The 16,804-nt window shown below is 37.2% G+C and overlaps 1 protein-coding gene across 8 annotated transcripts in view; it reads left to right on the top strand.

The window, feature by feature from the left end:
* Positions 1 to 16,804, top strand: part of myo16 (myosin XVI) — a 133,625-nt gene that overhangs the window by 86,405 nt on the left and 30,416 nt on the right. For all 8 annotated transcript variants that reach the window (XR_002920804.2, XR_002920803.2, XM_024287205.2 and 5 more), the window contains exons 22-26: positions 6,534 to 6,686; positions 6,919 to 7,119; positions 9,404 to 9,479; positions 11,670 to 11,869; positions 12,516 to 12,596. Coding sequence is in view for 6 of the 8 variants with exons in the window: in XM_024287205.2 (XP_024142973.2) it covers positions 6,534 to 6,686; positions 6,919 to 7,119; positions 9,404 to 9,479; positions 11,670 to 11,869; positions 12,516 to 12,596 (711 nt within the window). In the remaining 2 variants the exon portion in view is untranslated. The remainder of the gene's footprint in view (positions 1 to 6,533; positions 6,687 to 6,918; positions 7,120 to 9,403; positions 9,480 to 11,669; positions 11,870 to 12,515; positions 12,597 to 16,804) is intronic.

The raw sequence follows: 16,804 nt of genomic DNA on the forward strand, positions 1-16,804 counted from the left end.
CCTGCTTCTTGAAACGGGCCCCAGCTCCAGGGTGGCACAAACAATATTTCACACTGAGTGAGGCTCTCTGCAGTCATTAAGTGTCCTCTGGGTGATTGGCAATGAGTGTCAGCTGAGCGGCCTCTGGGGAGTGTGCGCTGGGGTTGCTGGGAGATGTAGTGTCTTCAGTCCTCTGCAGACAGTTCCCTTCAGTGACCAGAGGGGGAGACAGAGTGCTGACACAGTTCATGACTAAATATCCCAACTAAGTTTGATATATCTGTATAGATATACATTTCTTTTGTTTGCCTTATTTTTTTGGTGTGTTTTGGTTGCTTGAAATAAAGCAATCACACAACCTTAAGGTGTCATTTAAAGCCAAAGTAAAAAAAGTTGAGATGAGCTGTAAAAAAAATATAAAAATATATGCAGTATTAGAAGTTGGTATGCTACTATCTTTAGCCACAACAAATTAGCCTTTCAAGTGTGAGTCGGTTTAAATAATATCAAATTGTAAAGAGACATAAATAGAGAAAAAAGCTTAACAGCTTGTAGTAGTTTGCTAAACACTAGCAATAATGTAATAATCTAATACGCATTTAAAGATTTGTAACTTTCTTGCAAAAAATCTTTTGACTTAGGTGGACTGTTGCTAAAACATCAGAATAATATCTTTATTAATACATAGAAGTCAAACTATAAGTTTATGTATTTGTTTTTGTAACTTTATACAATATAATATTTATTATATCCATTCAGCAAATTGCATTAATTCTGTCCTTTGCTATGTTAACACTTTCTTTGTTTGAAGTTGGTAGATTTATTTTAAATTTTGGAATATCAAAACTTATTTGAACATATTTGTGTGTAACAACACACAGTATTGATTATTTCAGACTTTTTTTTCTCAGTAGATTTTCTATAAACTGACAGACATCAATAACTTTTAGAGTTTTAAGTAGAGTTTGTTGAAATTTAAACGCAGAAATAAACAGTCTAGTCTGTCACTTCGATCGTATGATAATGCATCATTTTCAGAACACAGTATAGATGTTCAGATCACGTGTTACAAGCTGTAAATCTGCCAACTGATAGTCAGCAAACATGCACTTTTAATAGTCTAATCCATTGTAAAACCAGCAGGGATTAGGCAGACGACCATGTAAGAATGTGTGTAATTCATAGTGCTAAAGAGGATAAGTGCTTATTTCTGCTGTTCAAAGCCTACACTTCCTCCCTGTGGAGCTGCTGGTTTCTGCCAGCTTTTATTAAGGGCAGAGTGTGTGTTTGTCTTAGCTCGTGTGAGTGTGTGTGAGTGTGGTCAGTGTGTCACTGAGATAAGTGGCTTACTGATCTGGAGGTTGAAGTCACAGGTTGTGTAACCTTTAGCCTTCAGCTCTGAAGCAGAAAGCTAAAAAAGGGTCACCAGAAGGAGAGAAACTGTCAGACACAAGATATTTTCTAGTCTTCTAGTGGATGCACAGGTGCAGCGACTTGTTTGTACACCGGAGGACACTTGCACACAAACACACACACCAGGACGCTTCACATACGCAGCACAATCAGGGTTATTATCACCTGTTAATTAGAGCCATGTTTGTCTGGTTGTGTCGTACCTGCTCAGCACTTTGCTAATGAGCTAACTCAATCAACCACCTGCAGGGACTAAGCTTTTAATGGAGCAGACTGGCAGAAAAACAATAGAAAAGATGTGTTGCAAAAAAAAGAAAAAAATAGAACTATAGCTGGCTGCGACGTGAAACATTAAGTCATCAATTACTTAGAAGAGAAATGTGGGTCATAGTCGTGTTGTGACAATTACATGAGCACAAAAACAGTGATCTTCATTAATGGTTTCAAATCACCTCTGAGACAGAGCTGTAACGGCTCGAGGGTCCGGGATCTTTATTTCATTTATTCCAAAGAAGTTTCTTCTTAAAACGATCAGAATGAGAGACATTCTGGACTGTTCTTTCTTTGTTTTCAAATGCTGATGTGTAACAGGTTTTTTTGCATAACTGAAAGATATATATATTTTTTTTTTCAAAAAATAAAATGGTTTATAACTTCTGACAGAGGTTCACATGGCTCCCTTTCAAAATAAAAGACAGTCTGTACCATCCCAACACAACAAATTAGTAGGAAGTAGTGAAATGTCAGCAGTGATTAAAAATAACTTTACAGTTTGTGGTACATCTCAGCCAGAAATTCAAAATTAAGTTAAATCAGAGCTAATTAAGTGATTTTTTTTTTTTAACAAAAGTCACCCACAGAATCCACCTTTATAATCTGTTACACCTTAAGTAGGAATTCTGGTGCTGACTGACCTCAAATTTATTTTCTGTAGTTCCCAAAATGTTGAATAAATTTTGATTTAGTTTATTTTAATGTTTTATTTTACTTATTATTTACTTTACAGTTATTTTTTTTAATTAAAACTTTTTTTGTCTTTAACCAAAGAGCCACAATGGAGGGGTAAAAGACCCACATGTGGCTGTGGAGCCTCAGGTTGCAGACTTCTGTACTAGATGTCACAATTGTTTCTGCACTGCAAAAAGAAAAAGAACACTAAATTAAGAGAAAAAAAATCAAAAAATCGTACCTCACAGGAAATCTTATAAGATGTGAAAACCTGGAAATAAGGAATTCAATTAAAAAAGAAAGAAAAAGAAGTTAAAAAAGCTAATTGTTAGATAGAATTACTTCATATTAAATGTTATAGAGCCATAATATAAGTCATATTTGCTAATTCTAAGAAAACTTTTTGTACTTTTTGAGTTTATTGGACCTAATTGTTTTTATTTTAAATAAAAGTGGCGAAATGACTCATTTTAGAAACCATATGTGGAAAAAAATAAAATACAATTTTACTAGAAGTTGGTTCATCTAAATAAATCCTCATTAAATCTAAAACTATAAATTATTCTCAGAAGTTGAATCTAAAATGTTGTTCCCAAGACAATGCCAGTTTAACTTCTTATTGAATTTTAAAATAACAACATAACATTCTTAAAAATAGAACCAAACATTACAATTAAATTTGAGGTTTTTATGAGGCTCAAATCGAGTTTATCTCCTTTTTTTGTTTATATTTTATGACCAACCTTTTGCTTCTGAACAATTATCGTCATAAAGGCCAATTGGGCTTTTCTTTTGTGAAATTGGGCTATGTTAATAAAATTTAATTCATTTTTATTCATTTTAGCTCTTAATGTGACAAAAAAATCTGTTCTGTACTTGAGAGAAAACTTGGAAAGGTCAAAGAAGTTTCAAACCTGGTAAAATATCTAAAAAGTCTAAAAACACGGTTTAAAGTATTTGCAATTATCACATAGTCTGCTGTGTATCCGACCCAAAACATACATTACAGACAAATTGGAAAACTACATTACATTCAGAGATAATTCCACTCTAGGGATCAAGTCCTTGCAGACCACTGTCCTACTTGTTTCAGATTGTCCTAGGGTCCATCCTTTACATCATGGTGGGCCACAAAGGGTTCTATAGCTTGACAGATGGGTCGGATCAGAGGCTTGAAGTGTTTTGGTGAGCGACATCATATGAGTAATAAACGACATGGAATCTGGACAAAAAAACATGCTTCTTTATTTAAAAATTTGTTCATATATTATTGCCAATTGCACCAATTGAAAAACAAACCCGGCAATTTTTTATCTTTAAGAAGGCACGCTAACCAACTGCGTCACCTTTCAGGTAATACTTAGGAGCAAAGTAGGGGTATTTCAACTGCATTAGTCCTCCTCCCTTCAGGAAGGGAGGAGGACTAATGCAGTTGTTATTTACATCAAACTTTTGAGTTATTTATTTTTTTTTTCAGTAATTCATTTTTTATTTGAACATTAAATGAGTGGTGTGTCAAACTGTAAAAAAAAAAAAATAATAATAATAAAAATAAAAATAATAATAATAATAATAATATATAATCATTGTGATTTTGTGCCCCTCTAGCAGATGGCACCAAAGGCGGCCGCCTAGGTCTGCCTGGTCTGACTCAAAAAACACGCACTTTAAACGTGAGAAAACACGACACGAACTTCCAACACAAGACAAATCTGAAATAACTGTATAACTAAAATAAGGGAAAACATCAAAACTACAGATTGATATTACAAATTGCAAAATTAATATGGATTATCAATATATTCTCTTAGTGTTTAGCGAGCCAGATTAAACAGTTTAATGGGCCACATACGTCCACCTGGTTGTAGTCTGCCCACCCCTTGACTTAGATCACGTGTGTCACGAAACGAAGTCACATCCAAATTCAGTAACCGAATATATATATATATATATATTTAAATTGTGTCTTAGATTAAACTTTATCTAAATATTAATGCCCCTTTCACATATATAATTGCAACATGCATTTTATTCATTAGAACAATACGCACTGCACCTGATTCATATACAAGCTGCTTTTAACCGAGTACATTTAGTGGTTTCAACTTTTCTTTTGGTAATTTAAGAAATATTTTTTCAACACTCAACATTGTCTGATTTTCACAACAAAATATTTTTCAGAAAGCAGAAAAAAAACCCACAGGGATTAAATGTGTCTTCACCAGTCATTTTCTATATCTTATGGTTGAGAAAATAAGCATTTTAAATGGATACAAGTATCGCGATATTTCACTGAATCGATATTTTCTTACACCTCCAGTAAAAGTCACCATAAGGGAGAAAATATTCAGTTGAGTTCCTCTTACATGTTTACTTCTTCCTCTCAGCAGTTGTTTTTGCCAGATTGCATCTATTGCATCATCTGTGTTACAAGTGTGACATCATACCCGACTTTGACATTAAATTCGATAAATGAAAATGCAGGCGATGTAAACAAAATGCAACAATAGAATAAATTAATCGTTTTGTCTGACCTTGCAACTGTTTTTGGTATTTTCATGCCAATCATTTACTGTAGCTTCATGGTCAAACTGTATCCAGCAGGAGGACGTTATGAAACTGAATGATGAGCATCAGTTACTTACTACAAAATATTAGTGATGTTCTGCTTAAACTGGAGGGCATCACAGAGAAAAAATGATTCCATTTAAAAAATATATATTTTATTTAGTTATTTTCTTGATTTTTCTTACTTTATGTTTATGAAGGAGCCCAGAACTTACAAAAAATCTGAAAATTGACTGCTGGAAAATCGAGCTTTAGGTTTCAGGAGGGTTGTTGAGTAGCTTAATCTACTCTGACTAGGATAAATCTGTTGATTCCACGCACGCCTCGGGTTATGTTGTTTTTCTGTTGTGTCTCCAGCCTTGATCACACCAGGTTTCAGCTTCATTTAACACAACTGCTTTCCCTTTCTTAATTGTACCTCGGAGTATTGAACCAAACCCCCTATGGAGCCAAATCGAGCCCATAAATATTTGAAACACAAATAAAACAAATTGAAAAAAAATATTGGTGTTTGAGCAATTAATTATTTTCAGCTTCAAATGTTCAATTTTTTAGGTTTCAAAGTCAAAATGTTAAGTTTAAAACTTTTTTTTTTCACTTTTAACTCTTTTTTTTAATCCAAGTTTTCAGAGTCAGCGAATACATTGGGACAGAAGTGACCACCCTCATCGACTTTGATTGGTCCTTCCTGGTTAGCCCCGCCCCCTTGGTGCCACGACAGGGCCAAAAGTTTTGAAATTGAAATTTTCAAATTTGAAAAAAAAGACTTGAAAGTGAATAAAATATTTAAAACTGAAGAACAAGTTTTGAAATTGAACATTTGAAGCTGAAAATAATTAAGTTTATTTAAGAATAGCAAAAAGTTTTGGACATTTTACAGTTTTTTTGGCCAAAAACCAATATTTTATTTGGGTTTCAAATATTTATGGCCCTGATTTGGCTCCACAGCCCCCGTCTTCCGTCTGAACTTGATGCATACCAAGAATCAGATGTTGCAGTTCCTCGAAACACCACTAGAGGCTGGTTTCAGAGCCAGTTTGACTCTAATGTAAAAAATTAGATTTTAGTGTAAAGATTAACACATTTACAGCCGAGTATCAGCATTTCTGTTTCATATTATTGCTATGTCGACTATGTTAATTTGATGTTATAATTTTGAACATTTTTACTTTGTTTTTACAAAATAAGTGATTGTTTAATGATATGTATACAGAGGTAGTTCTTAAACTCTGTTTTCCAGGTCAAAATATACATGTAATCATCAAAAAATATTGAAGTTTTGACATTTTTGTGTTTTGGATAATCTGAAAATCATCATAATGGAGAAAATGTGTGCTTTCTTTTGAGTTTTTTTGGTTTTCTTCCTTTACGAAACACAAGTAACAGAAATCCTGGCTGCTGTTGACAGTGTCCACACGTTGTTTCCTGTTAACGGCTAGTTTGACATCGCAGGCATCACATGAGTAGTCAGTTCATTTCCGCCTCATTGACTAATCTATCGGTGCCGCTGCAGGTTGTGTTTGAGATTGCGGCTTTGTTTGCTGTAAAAACATTCAACAGTGCGTCTCGGAGGAGCTCCGGCGTGCGTGCCGGAGTGTGTTTACCGTGTGCTGTGCTCATTCCAGCTGTGCGTGAACATGACCAACGAGCGGCTGAGGCAGCACGTCTCCGAGGTGCTGTTCCAGCAGGAGCAGGCGGAGTGCATTCAGGAGGGCATTTCCATGGAGATGCCCCGCTCCCCCGGCAACCACCCCGCCGTCGTGGACTTCTTTCTGCAGGTACAGCAGGGTTTGACCAACAGAAGTGAACAAAAATCACTTTAAATTAAGCTGTAAAATTATTATTAAGTTATCAAAATCAGATCAAACACAGAAACAGATTGAATCTACGTTATATTGGACGGAAAGCTCCGGCCTTTGTGGATCAATAGAAGCGTCACGAGGAATAATGTATGGTTAGGTGTGTAAATATGACCAACATAAATAACACGTGCGCATCTGTTTGCTGCAGAAGCCCCAGGGACTGCTGTGTGTGCTGGATGAGGAGAGCCAGAGCTTACGGCCCGCCGAGCAGACCCTGTTCAAGAGGCTGTCGGCGCAGCTGGACGCCGCTCCTCAATGCGGGCTCTCCATCACCACCAAGGACGGGAACGGCAACCCCCCTCCAAAAGACCAGGGCCCCGCCTTCGTTGTCAGCCACTACGCGGCGCAGGTCTGTCTGTATTAAAGTGACAATGGGAAGATGTCATCTTCTCTTCTCCAGAACCTGAACTCGACACTCTAGCTGGACCAGATGAGGGTTTAGTGCATGGATGGAAAGAAGATCTTTCATTCAAACAGAGTCTGTCCAAGACAGTTTGACAGATTTAAAAGGAGAAATATTTGGAAACTGGATTTCTTATTAAATGTATTCTCTTTCATAAGAAAAATGCCTCACAAACAAAAAGGGATTTTCATTGGAGGGGTGAGAATATGGATGAATTCAGAAGGTCCTGAAGGAAGCCATTTTCTGTGATCAGATTCCCATTTTTTCATCTTTTAAGGTTTAAAAATGAAACCAATCTCTTTTCTATATTATTTTTTCTTATTGGACTCTAAGTTAGTCTAAAAAGTACAATCTTTCCAGATTGTCTTCAAAAAAAAGTGCAGAAAACTAAACAAAACCACTTGTAAAGTTTTTTTTCCCAAATGCACTAAAAATGTGCTTTCATACTGGCAGTTTGATAGATGCAGATGTTTGAAAGCCAAAGCGCCAGTTGCACTCATTCTGCCTCGCTTTGACAAAAACATGGCTCCATTATCGTGGCAGCAGCGAGACGCGGGGTCACAACAACCTTTCTGCAGCTCGACGGCTCTGGAAGAAAAAGAACGGAGGCTTGCTTCGGTTTCCAGAGAGTATTTTTATACGGTTATCTTTATGTTTCATAAAAAGTAGAAAAAAGGGGAAAAATTAGAATTTATTATGAGGAAAATGACTTAATACTAGAAATGAGAGAACTCTCAAACCAGTTCAAGATAAAAGAACAACAAAAAGCTCCAGAAACGTCTTATTACAACCGAGCTGCAGCTTTTTGCTTCCAGGTTGAGGCGGATTGAAAACAATGAAGTTATTGTTATTTTTCTGCTGTGAAGTGACTTTATTGATGTTCCAACATGAGTTTACTGTGCTGGTCCTTCATAAAAGCGCATGTTTTTTTTTATAATGTCAAGATGCCAACAGGGAAAGCTCTCAAACAAGCTTGTAAGTGGATGAATTTTCATCAGAATTTGTGAAATCTGACTCATGAGTTCAGTTTTTGGCTTTCAAAGAAGCTTTAACTAAAAAAAGTAGATTTATCATGTTTTCACCCAAAAACTAATGTAATTTTAGTACCAGCAGCAGAATTTTAGCAAACTGTACATGTTTGAGTTGTATCAAGTTGTTGCAATGTTGTGTCTGGTTAGAATTCTTTGTTTTTGCACAGGAGATAAAACGAAAAAAAAAAACAGTTTAGTTTTCTAGGACATAGTCTCTGCAGAGCAGCAGGAGTTCATTAGAAATTTGCCTCTGAGTTGTTGCAAAGCAACCCCGACCCCCCTTCCCCTCACTATTGCTGAGACCTCATAGCAGGGAGGGATCTTGAGTCACTTAGTGTACTTTCTACATAGTAAATAAACTATTTTCTAAATGCATTTATTTTTTCTGCTCCTGATTTACAATAATTTGAACAAAGAATTACTCAGAAATCCTATTTTTAAGCTTAATTTTCTTTAGAAATGTCTTCTATCATGAGAAAATACCAAAAGAACATATTAAAAATATGATTTTCATCAAAGAGGATCTTAAACATCTTTATATCTGCAAAATGGAGTGTAAAAATTCCTTCTTTTATTACATTTAAATCTATAGACATGAAAGAGTTTTTCCTAATGGAATGGATTGAGTGATGAATTTAATTTAAGTTTAAAAAAGCTTAAAATGTTGAAATGATTACGATACACATATGTAAAAGAGATTTGATTTACTTGTATCAGTGTGTAATTCTTTTTTTCTTTTATCTATTTTCTTGTCACAAAATTCAAGTTTTAAAGAACAGACTTTTGCAAGATTTTGATGGGGGATCATCATTTTGTTGAGGTGTTTTTGACAGACATTTATAGATTTTATTGAAAAATGTTTATCTAAAAAAAACTATTTTTTATTCTACTTTAAACTTAACTTTCCATCCAAAGTCGTTCCTGTTTTCGTATAAATGACACAATCATAGTAACACATTGTGACTATAATGGTGAAGTAATGATCGTTTTTCCGGCTTCTCTACAAGAATCATAATTAAAAAATATATATATATTAGCAAATATGAAAATAAAAAAACAATTCTGCGTAAGTGTAAAAATATATCTTTATTTTTTCCAACTATATTACAAACCATTGGAAACATGTGATGTGTCTATTCTGAGTTCTAATGAGTGTCATTTCACTGAAGTTATGTGTGCGGTTTGTTTTTTTGCACCAGGTGTCATATGACCTGACGGGATCGCTGGCGAAAAACAAGGACTCTCTTCCTCAGAATCTGCTGTTTACAATGAAGTGTAAGTATCCAGAGCGCGGCGTGTGTTTGGGCTCACTGTGGCGTCAGAGCTCACTCAGACTTATTCAAGAAAAAATAAAAAATAGAAAGCAGAGCACAAACACAGTCTTTGTCTCGGTGCGGTTGTTGTTGCGAGTGTTTCATCCAAAACTGCAGCCGGCACCGTCTGTGTGCACAGAAGCTGCCAGATGTGGGCTGTCGCGGCTCGTAGGACACAGACACTTTTTGTGAGGCTGCCAGTCTAGCCTCGGGTCCAGCAGCCTAATTGCTATAATTTCCATGATGAGGCTAAAGTTGTAAAAGCTAGCCCTTCACTCCAGCTTGGCTATTATCCCCGTGAGTGACAAATGGAAGCACACAGCCCCTCATAAAACCTGATTCATTTGTGATGTTTTGGGTTTTTTCTGTGTTTTTATCAAAAGAGGATTTTTTTAAAAAATGTTTCTGATACTGGAGGTTAATTGTGAGCACTGACAGTACATGAGAACTGGATTGAGCGAGTGTGACATCACACATACACATAGTAAATGGCTCACTCAATGAAAAGGAAGTCGCCATTTTCGGAGCTAGACGACAGTGATTGGTCCGAGTCAGTCTGAGTCATTGTTTCTATGGCAACCTGTCTCACCAATCAGGAGTAGCTTGTTTTGTAGTAGCGAAATTCGAATGCGATTGTTAATACCAAACAGTGTTACATGGACTCTCGAACAGAAAAAGCTCCAATAATTGTTCTGCCTCTCCTGGAGGGCGTTTCAGTTTGGCCACTAGGTGGCGATCGCACTATAGCAGTACATCTGATTCCAGAAGAAGAAGAAAGTATGAGCAAAAAACGAGTTTTTTGGCCACAAATGGTTACTTTAAAAATATTTCCTTAAAAGAGTTTGGAAATTCATATCTATGAGTTTATAAAGATGTTCAATTAGTCAGCAATGTATGTTTAGGTCGCCCAAGCGTTAGCCGTCCTATGGGAAATCCCATTATACGTTAGCATCAAGCTAGCAGACTTCAGCATTATGTGTTAGATCGATCTTTACTTTTATGGATCGATTATTGAGCTCTGATGGAATTATCGATTTTATCAACCCAGCCCTAAGAGACCACCCACTTTTACCGAGGCATCTGATTGGCCAATTTATAACTTGAATAACTTGCATTACAGAAAAAACATAATAAAAAAAGTAGGATTATAAAGAACATGTTTAAAAACCAGTGGGTACTTCCTGCTTCCTGTTTGACACGCCGGGGGGTTTCGGTCATTCAGTCCAGTTCTCGTATACAGTCAATGATTGTAAGTGATACTTTGTGTTCATATCCATGGTACTTACAGCATAAAAAGATCCTCCTGCTGCTGCAGCTCTTGTCACAAATGCAAGACAGTCGAATGTGATGTTTTCCTAACATTTTAGTAGAATTTAAATAAAAGTAAAAACATATAGAATAAATCTAGCTTGTTATTGTCATCTCTAAGAATCTAAGAATGGACAAATCCTTTTAAACTGCATCTATTCAAACCTTTAATCACTTTAGCGTAATTTGCCAAAATAAAGTCTTTTATTTGACTATTAAGTAAAAACAAAAATGTAAAGAACATTTCTACAGAATTTCTGCTAGAAAATTGAAGTTTCTCAGTTGTTTGGCATGTTAAACATCTAAACAGAAATGACATTCAATTCAATCGTTAGAGCCCTGGTATAGATGCATCCTTATTGGTCGGACAGATTATTTTTCTCGAGATGTATACAGACATTTTAATGAATTTATCGCGACGGAGTATTAAAAAAAGTATGAAAAAAAGAAATATTTCAAGTTTTTTCTCGTGTATTTACGACTTTAATCTCATAAATTTATAAGATTAAAAGTCATAAATTTAGCCTATGACTTTTAAAGTCATAAATAGAGGACTTTACTCTTGTAATTGTAAGAGATTTAAAATAAAATTTTCTTTATAAAGTGGCCCTAATACTCCGTCGTAATTTATTTATTTGTTTGCTAAAACTGACAGAAAAACAACACACAAAACTGAAGAAAAAATGATTTTAAAATAATTATTTAATAAATCAGCCTTTCTTTCCTTTATTATCTCTTGTTCTTTTACAAAATGAATCACGTTTGTTGTCTGAATGATTATTATTTACATCCTTTTTTTGGCTTTTCTCACCCGTGTTTTCTGCGTCCTCTCGGCGCCCCATAGCCAGCGAAAGCGTGTTACTGCAGCAGCTCTTCCAGTCCAAGCTGACTCACACCGGTTCTCTGGTGCCGTCAGCGCCGGGCCACTCGGACCTCCGAGGCCCTAAAGCTGCGATGCTGCTCCACAAGATGCCCCTCGCCTCCCTCATCAGTACCACTGCATCCGGCCCACAACACCCCTGGAGGTACCACGATCTTTCAAAGGTAAAGCACCAGTGTTAATGAACATTCACATTTTTCTTTAAATGGAAAAAATCCGTATTCATGGAAAAAAAAAAGTCTAATTTAAGCCTCTTCCTATCACAGGTCTATTTATAAACCTCTGGGAAATGGATCAGTTTGTGCAGCCATGCATGAGATAAAAACCTTTCAGGAATGCGCACACACTTTTAAGATCCTCTCCTTTTATCTACTTTTATGTTTGATGAGATACAGGGCTGTTTTTGTGTGGAGCTCACAGTTGTGTAACCTCCAGGAGGTCTGGGCTGCTCTTTCTGTGGCACATTTTCCATCTAGAGTAAAGACTTGCATAAGGGCCCCCTTTCACCTCGCTGGTCGGCTCCAGCGGCCTTATACGGTAACATTAGGTAATCCTCCTGTAAAGGGCTGTAAATACGACACTATAGCTCGGTAAATGTCTTTATTTGGATTTTAACCCTTTAACACCGGAGCTCCAGTGTTTTTGTTCTTTGATTTACTGTAATTTATCAACCGTTTTAACGATAATTCCAGCAGATTTTGAAAAAAACCTGCTGGAATTATCGTGTAAACAGTTGAAAAGTAACAATATGTTAAATGTTTTGTGTTTAAAAGGTTAAAAGAGTGATAATACTTTTTTGTCTCTTTTCAGATTCTAAAGAAAAAAGGTTCGAGTTCTTTTGTGCAGCGGTTGGAGCGATGTGGACCGATCACGACGGCGGTGCAGCTCAGGGTACTGCGTCATTTATCTCATATATCAATCTCAATTTATTTAGTTTTTACTGCAAATATGAAAAAAACAGAACTACCCTGAAGGTGTTTCCATAGTTACCTGCAAGCAAACTTGCGTAGATGAATCTGTTTGTTCAGTGGGCTATTTTGGTCCCTCCAGCGAGAGCAACACAGTCGGAGCGTCCGCCACAACAGTCACGGCGAGGGGTGTGACGATTCAGTCAAGCTGCGATTCGATTCACGGTTTAAAAGTCACAATTTGGATTTGTTCTGATTTTTTTCTCAACACAATGAATTAAAAGTATTTTAAGGCCAAATATGTTTTCTTTTAGCCCCTAACATCAAACTGTGTTTTCCTACTAACAGAAAGGATTCAATACAAATAAACAGTAAAATTGAAATAATCCACGTGACGGACCCTCTCGGCGCAACCCAAACCCAGCCGCTGAGCGTGCACTCGGCGCAAATGACCGTTCAGGTGCAGCTCGCAGAGATGGGTAAAGAGAGTTCATAAAACAAGAGCACGGCTCCGGGAAAATGTCAGAAGGGAAACAGTCGCGAAGCTGTTGTCACGGGAGATTGGTCAAAGTCGCAGTAAAGCTGCGATGAAATTTGCGTTAATAGTTGCGATCGCAATATCGCAAAGTCCTGGAGAGACTGAATATGTAAAAGTTTTAAATCCAAAGGAGCTGCAAGAATTTCCCAGGACGGGTGCGCAGATGAAGAATATGCAGCCAGTCCACTACGCGCACACTCAAAGGTGCGCACACTGAAACAAGCACGCACAAACACACAGGCCTACACACCGGCGCGCGCCCAAGCACACAGGCGCACATACACACTCACAGGCTCACAAACACTCAGAAGAGCTCACAGGCGCGCACACACAGACGTGTGTACAGGCGCGCGCATACTCAGAGGCACGGACACACACACAAGCGCGCACACTCACAGGTGCGCACACACATACGTGCGTACAGGCACACACTGACAGGCGCGCGCATCCTCAAAGGCGCGCACACTTACAGGCACACACACTCACAGCCGCGCACACTTACAGGCGCACGCACCGATGTGCGTACAGGCGCACACTCACAGGAGCGCAAACTTACAGTCATGCAGACATTCACAGGCGTGCACACATTCACAGGTGCACACACTCACAGGCGCGCACACACACAGACGTAGGTACAGGCGCATACTGACAGGCGCGCGCACACACACTCACAGGCGCGCACATACAGATATTCATACAGGCACACACTGACAGGCGGGCGCACCTCCACATGCCCGCACACATTCACAGGCGCACACTCACAGGTGCGCACACTGACAGGCGTGCACATCCTCAAAGGCGAGCACACTTACAGCTGCACACACTCACAGGCGCGTACACACACTCACAGCAAGCCTACATAAATAATTGGCATCTGCTCTGCATTTTTCTAAATTTAGGCACCATAAACAAACCGATTTTTTTTTTATTTCCTGTACCGATGAACATGTTGACCAGTTTGAATCGATTTTTCACCGATTCACAAAGAATCGTTACATTCTCAGTAGCTGGATGAGTTTGCACTCATCAGATTGGACCATTTTCCGTGTTGGTGGTGAGATTTCATAACTCCATAGAGAAACAATCACATTCAGTCAGGAGAGAGAGAGCTCCTCAGTGTCTGCTGGTGACGTAAAGAGGCACAAACGCGGTTCAGAGAAGCGCCACCTCAAGTCTGAATGAAACCAGTGTGTAGCTCAATCTGAGTTGTGAACTTGTGGTCAACGAGCCCCTCGGGGAATGGCAGAGAAGGAGAGAGTGGGCTGAAGAATGAGACTGTACCAAGCCAAACACATGAAGCCCTGCGCACGTATGAATGAATGAATGAACAATGAACAACAGCCAGTGTTGTCCAGCAAGCGTGCACTCGTTTGGAGAAAGCATGGAAATGTGAACGCCGTTTATAGCAACAACATCAGAGCTAAGATATTGTTTTGCAGCCAAGGTTAGAAAGTGCGTACTGTAGACTGACGTCAGCGCCAGGAGAGGAGAAAACACAGATGTAAGTGTTTACGCACGTCTGCTTGACCTTGGAGGAAAGTTTTTTTTTAACCCAAGAATTAAAAAAAAAAACATTTTTTTAATCCTACGCAGAAACAAGAATACATCTTCAGCAGTTCCCATGCAACACTGGATATATTATTAGTTTTAAAAACATATGAAGTCCTTGATCTGAAAGGGTCTTCTTTGTGCCATAATGTGGAAGGAGGTTTTCTTTAAACTCTGAGGAAAATTGTGTTTTTTAACACGTTTTTGTATCATTTGAATAATGATAGAGGACATATATAAAGAAAATTAAGCTTAAAATTGCATTTTTAATCACAGAATGCCTCTGCATAACTACTGACCAATCACTAAAATGATCTTTAGTCACATGGTTTCATTTACAAGCTTTAATACATAAATAAATAAATAAATAAATAGCCTGTGTTTTTGCTTTTAAGTAGACGCCACATTTAGGTAATTTTGGAGCTGAAGTGATTTGTCACATATTTGAGACTACAGGCATTAAGGGACTAAGCATAGTTAAATATAGAATCATATAAGACTTTTATTATCCAATTTGTGTATATGTTTCAAAGCTACCCTTAATAAACAAATGGCTTCATTGTCTCAGAAACATAAAAGTGGATTTTTCCAAACAGTAAAGTGGGACTCTCGCTGGGTTTTGGTCTGTAAAAATCAAGTCCAGTTGGTGTTAAAGGTTGTAGACCCCTAAACTAGGTCATTTTAAAATAATCTTTTTTTTTTCTTTCTTGGCAGAGAAAACTTGACATATTTTTTTTATCGGCATAGCCTAAATCTTGCTGTTAATTGACACATTAATTTTCTACAAAGTGTATTTTCGAAAAGGAAGTAAATTGATTTTCCAGCACTTTAAATCACCGGACTGCCTTGTTGTTTGGAACAAATGTGCTACCAAATACTACGGTCTTTACTTTTGTGGTAAATCTACATTTGCTGCAGAACTACAGATCATTGTCTTACTCTATGACCTAATTTTCCAAGCTTTAGCTGTCGGACAGATGGTCTCACATTTCCTTCAAAAATCTAATTATAAATACTGCAAGCTGTGACTTTAAATCAAGTCCAGATCATTGCCCTTCCACCACTGTGCTTTGTTGAACAGACTTTCCTGTAATCTGTCTGGAAAGACGAGACTTCCTCATGTGAACCTTGTATTACCTGAAATGTTCCTGTCATGAACGTGGAACATGCTCGGTGAAGTTTTTTCTAATCCCTCTTGGCAACCCATGGCTGATGCTGAGGTCAGTTTTCCAGAACACCCACTGCTGGGAAGTGTTTTCCACTGGAGAGGAATCATTTTCACTGCAGAAACCTCATTTGGTTTTGCAACCAAATTGAGTTGCATTAACAGTTGATTTTCAGATATTCCTTTTATGCAACAAAAACGCTCCAGATTTGGAGTTAAAAGCTTCCAAGATGAAGGTTTTAAAGATCTTAGTTTTTCTATTACAAACAGCAGAATGATGATGATTATTATTATTATTAATGGCCCGATGTTATCTTGCGCCCATTTCTAACTTGTATAATTTTGACAAAATACATTTTTAAGGAGAGTAAAATATTGAAAGTTATTTAAGGTTTAAGTTGATTTATTCTAAAATAATATTTTTGCCTTTTTCTTATTCACAATTATGCTAAAAAGTTTTGTTTTTAAAGTATTCAAAATCGGCATTCTGCTAGCTTTTTGGACTATTTTAGCATTGACTAACATTTTTTTAGGTTATTTTGGAGTTTAGCTAATATTTCAGTTACATGCTAGCTGTTTTGGCTAATTTAGGCTTTTTTAAAAGGTTTTTAGGCTGTTTTGGAGTTTAGCTAATATTTACATGTCAGCTGTCTTGGCTAATTTCGACTTTTATAGGCTATTTTGAAGTTTAACTACTTTTTTTAGCTACATGCTAGCTGTTTTGGCTAACCTAGGTTTTTTTTTTTTAGGCTAATTTGGCTAATTAAGCTAACATGTCAGCTGGCTATCAGCTTCAGCATTTTGAGCAATTAGTTTCTGTGAATTCAGCTATCAGCTTCAGCAGCCAAATTCAGCTTACAGCATTCACACTTGCACTATCACAAATAGTGGTATATATCATAATGATGTTAAAAAGTTACGGTTTTAAAGTTTTAAAAAA

The sequence above is a fragment of the Oryzias melastigma genome, linkage group LG21 (assembly GCF_002922805.2).
Source record: "Oryzias melastigma strain HK-1 linkage group LG21, ASM292280v2, whole genome shotgun sequence".
NCBI lineage: Eukaryota > Metazoa > Chordata > Actinopteri > Beloniformes > Adrianichthyidae > Oryzias > Oryzias melastigma.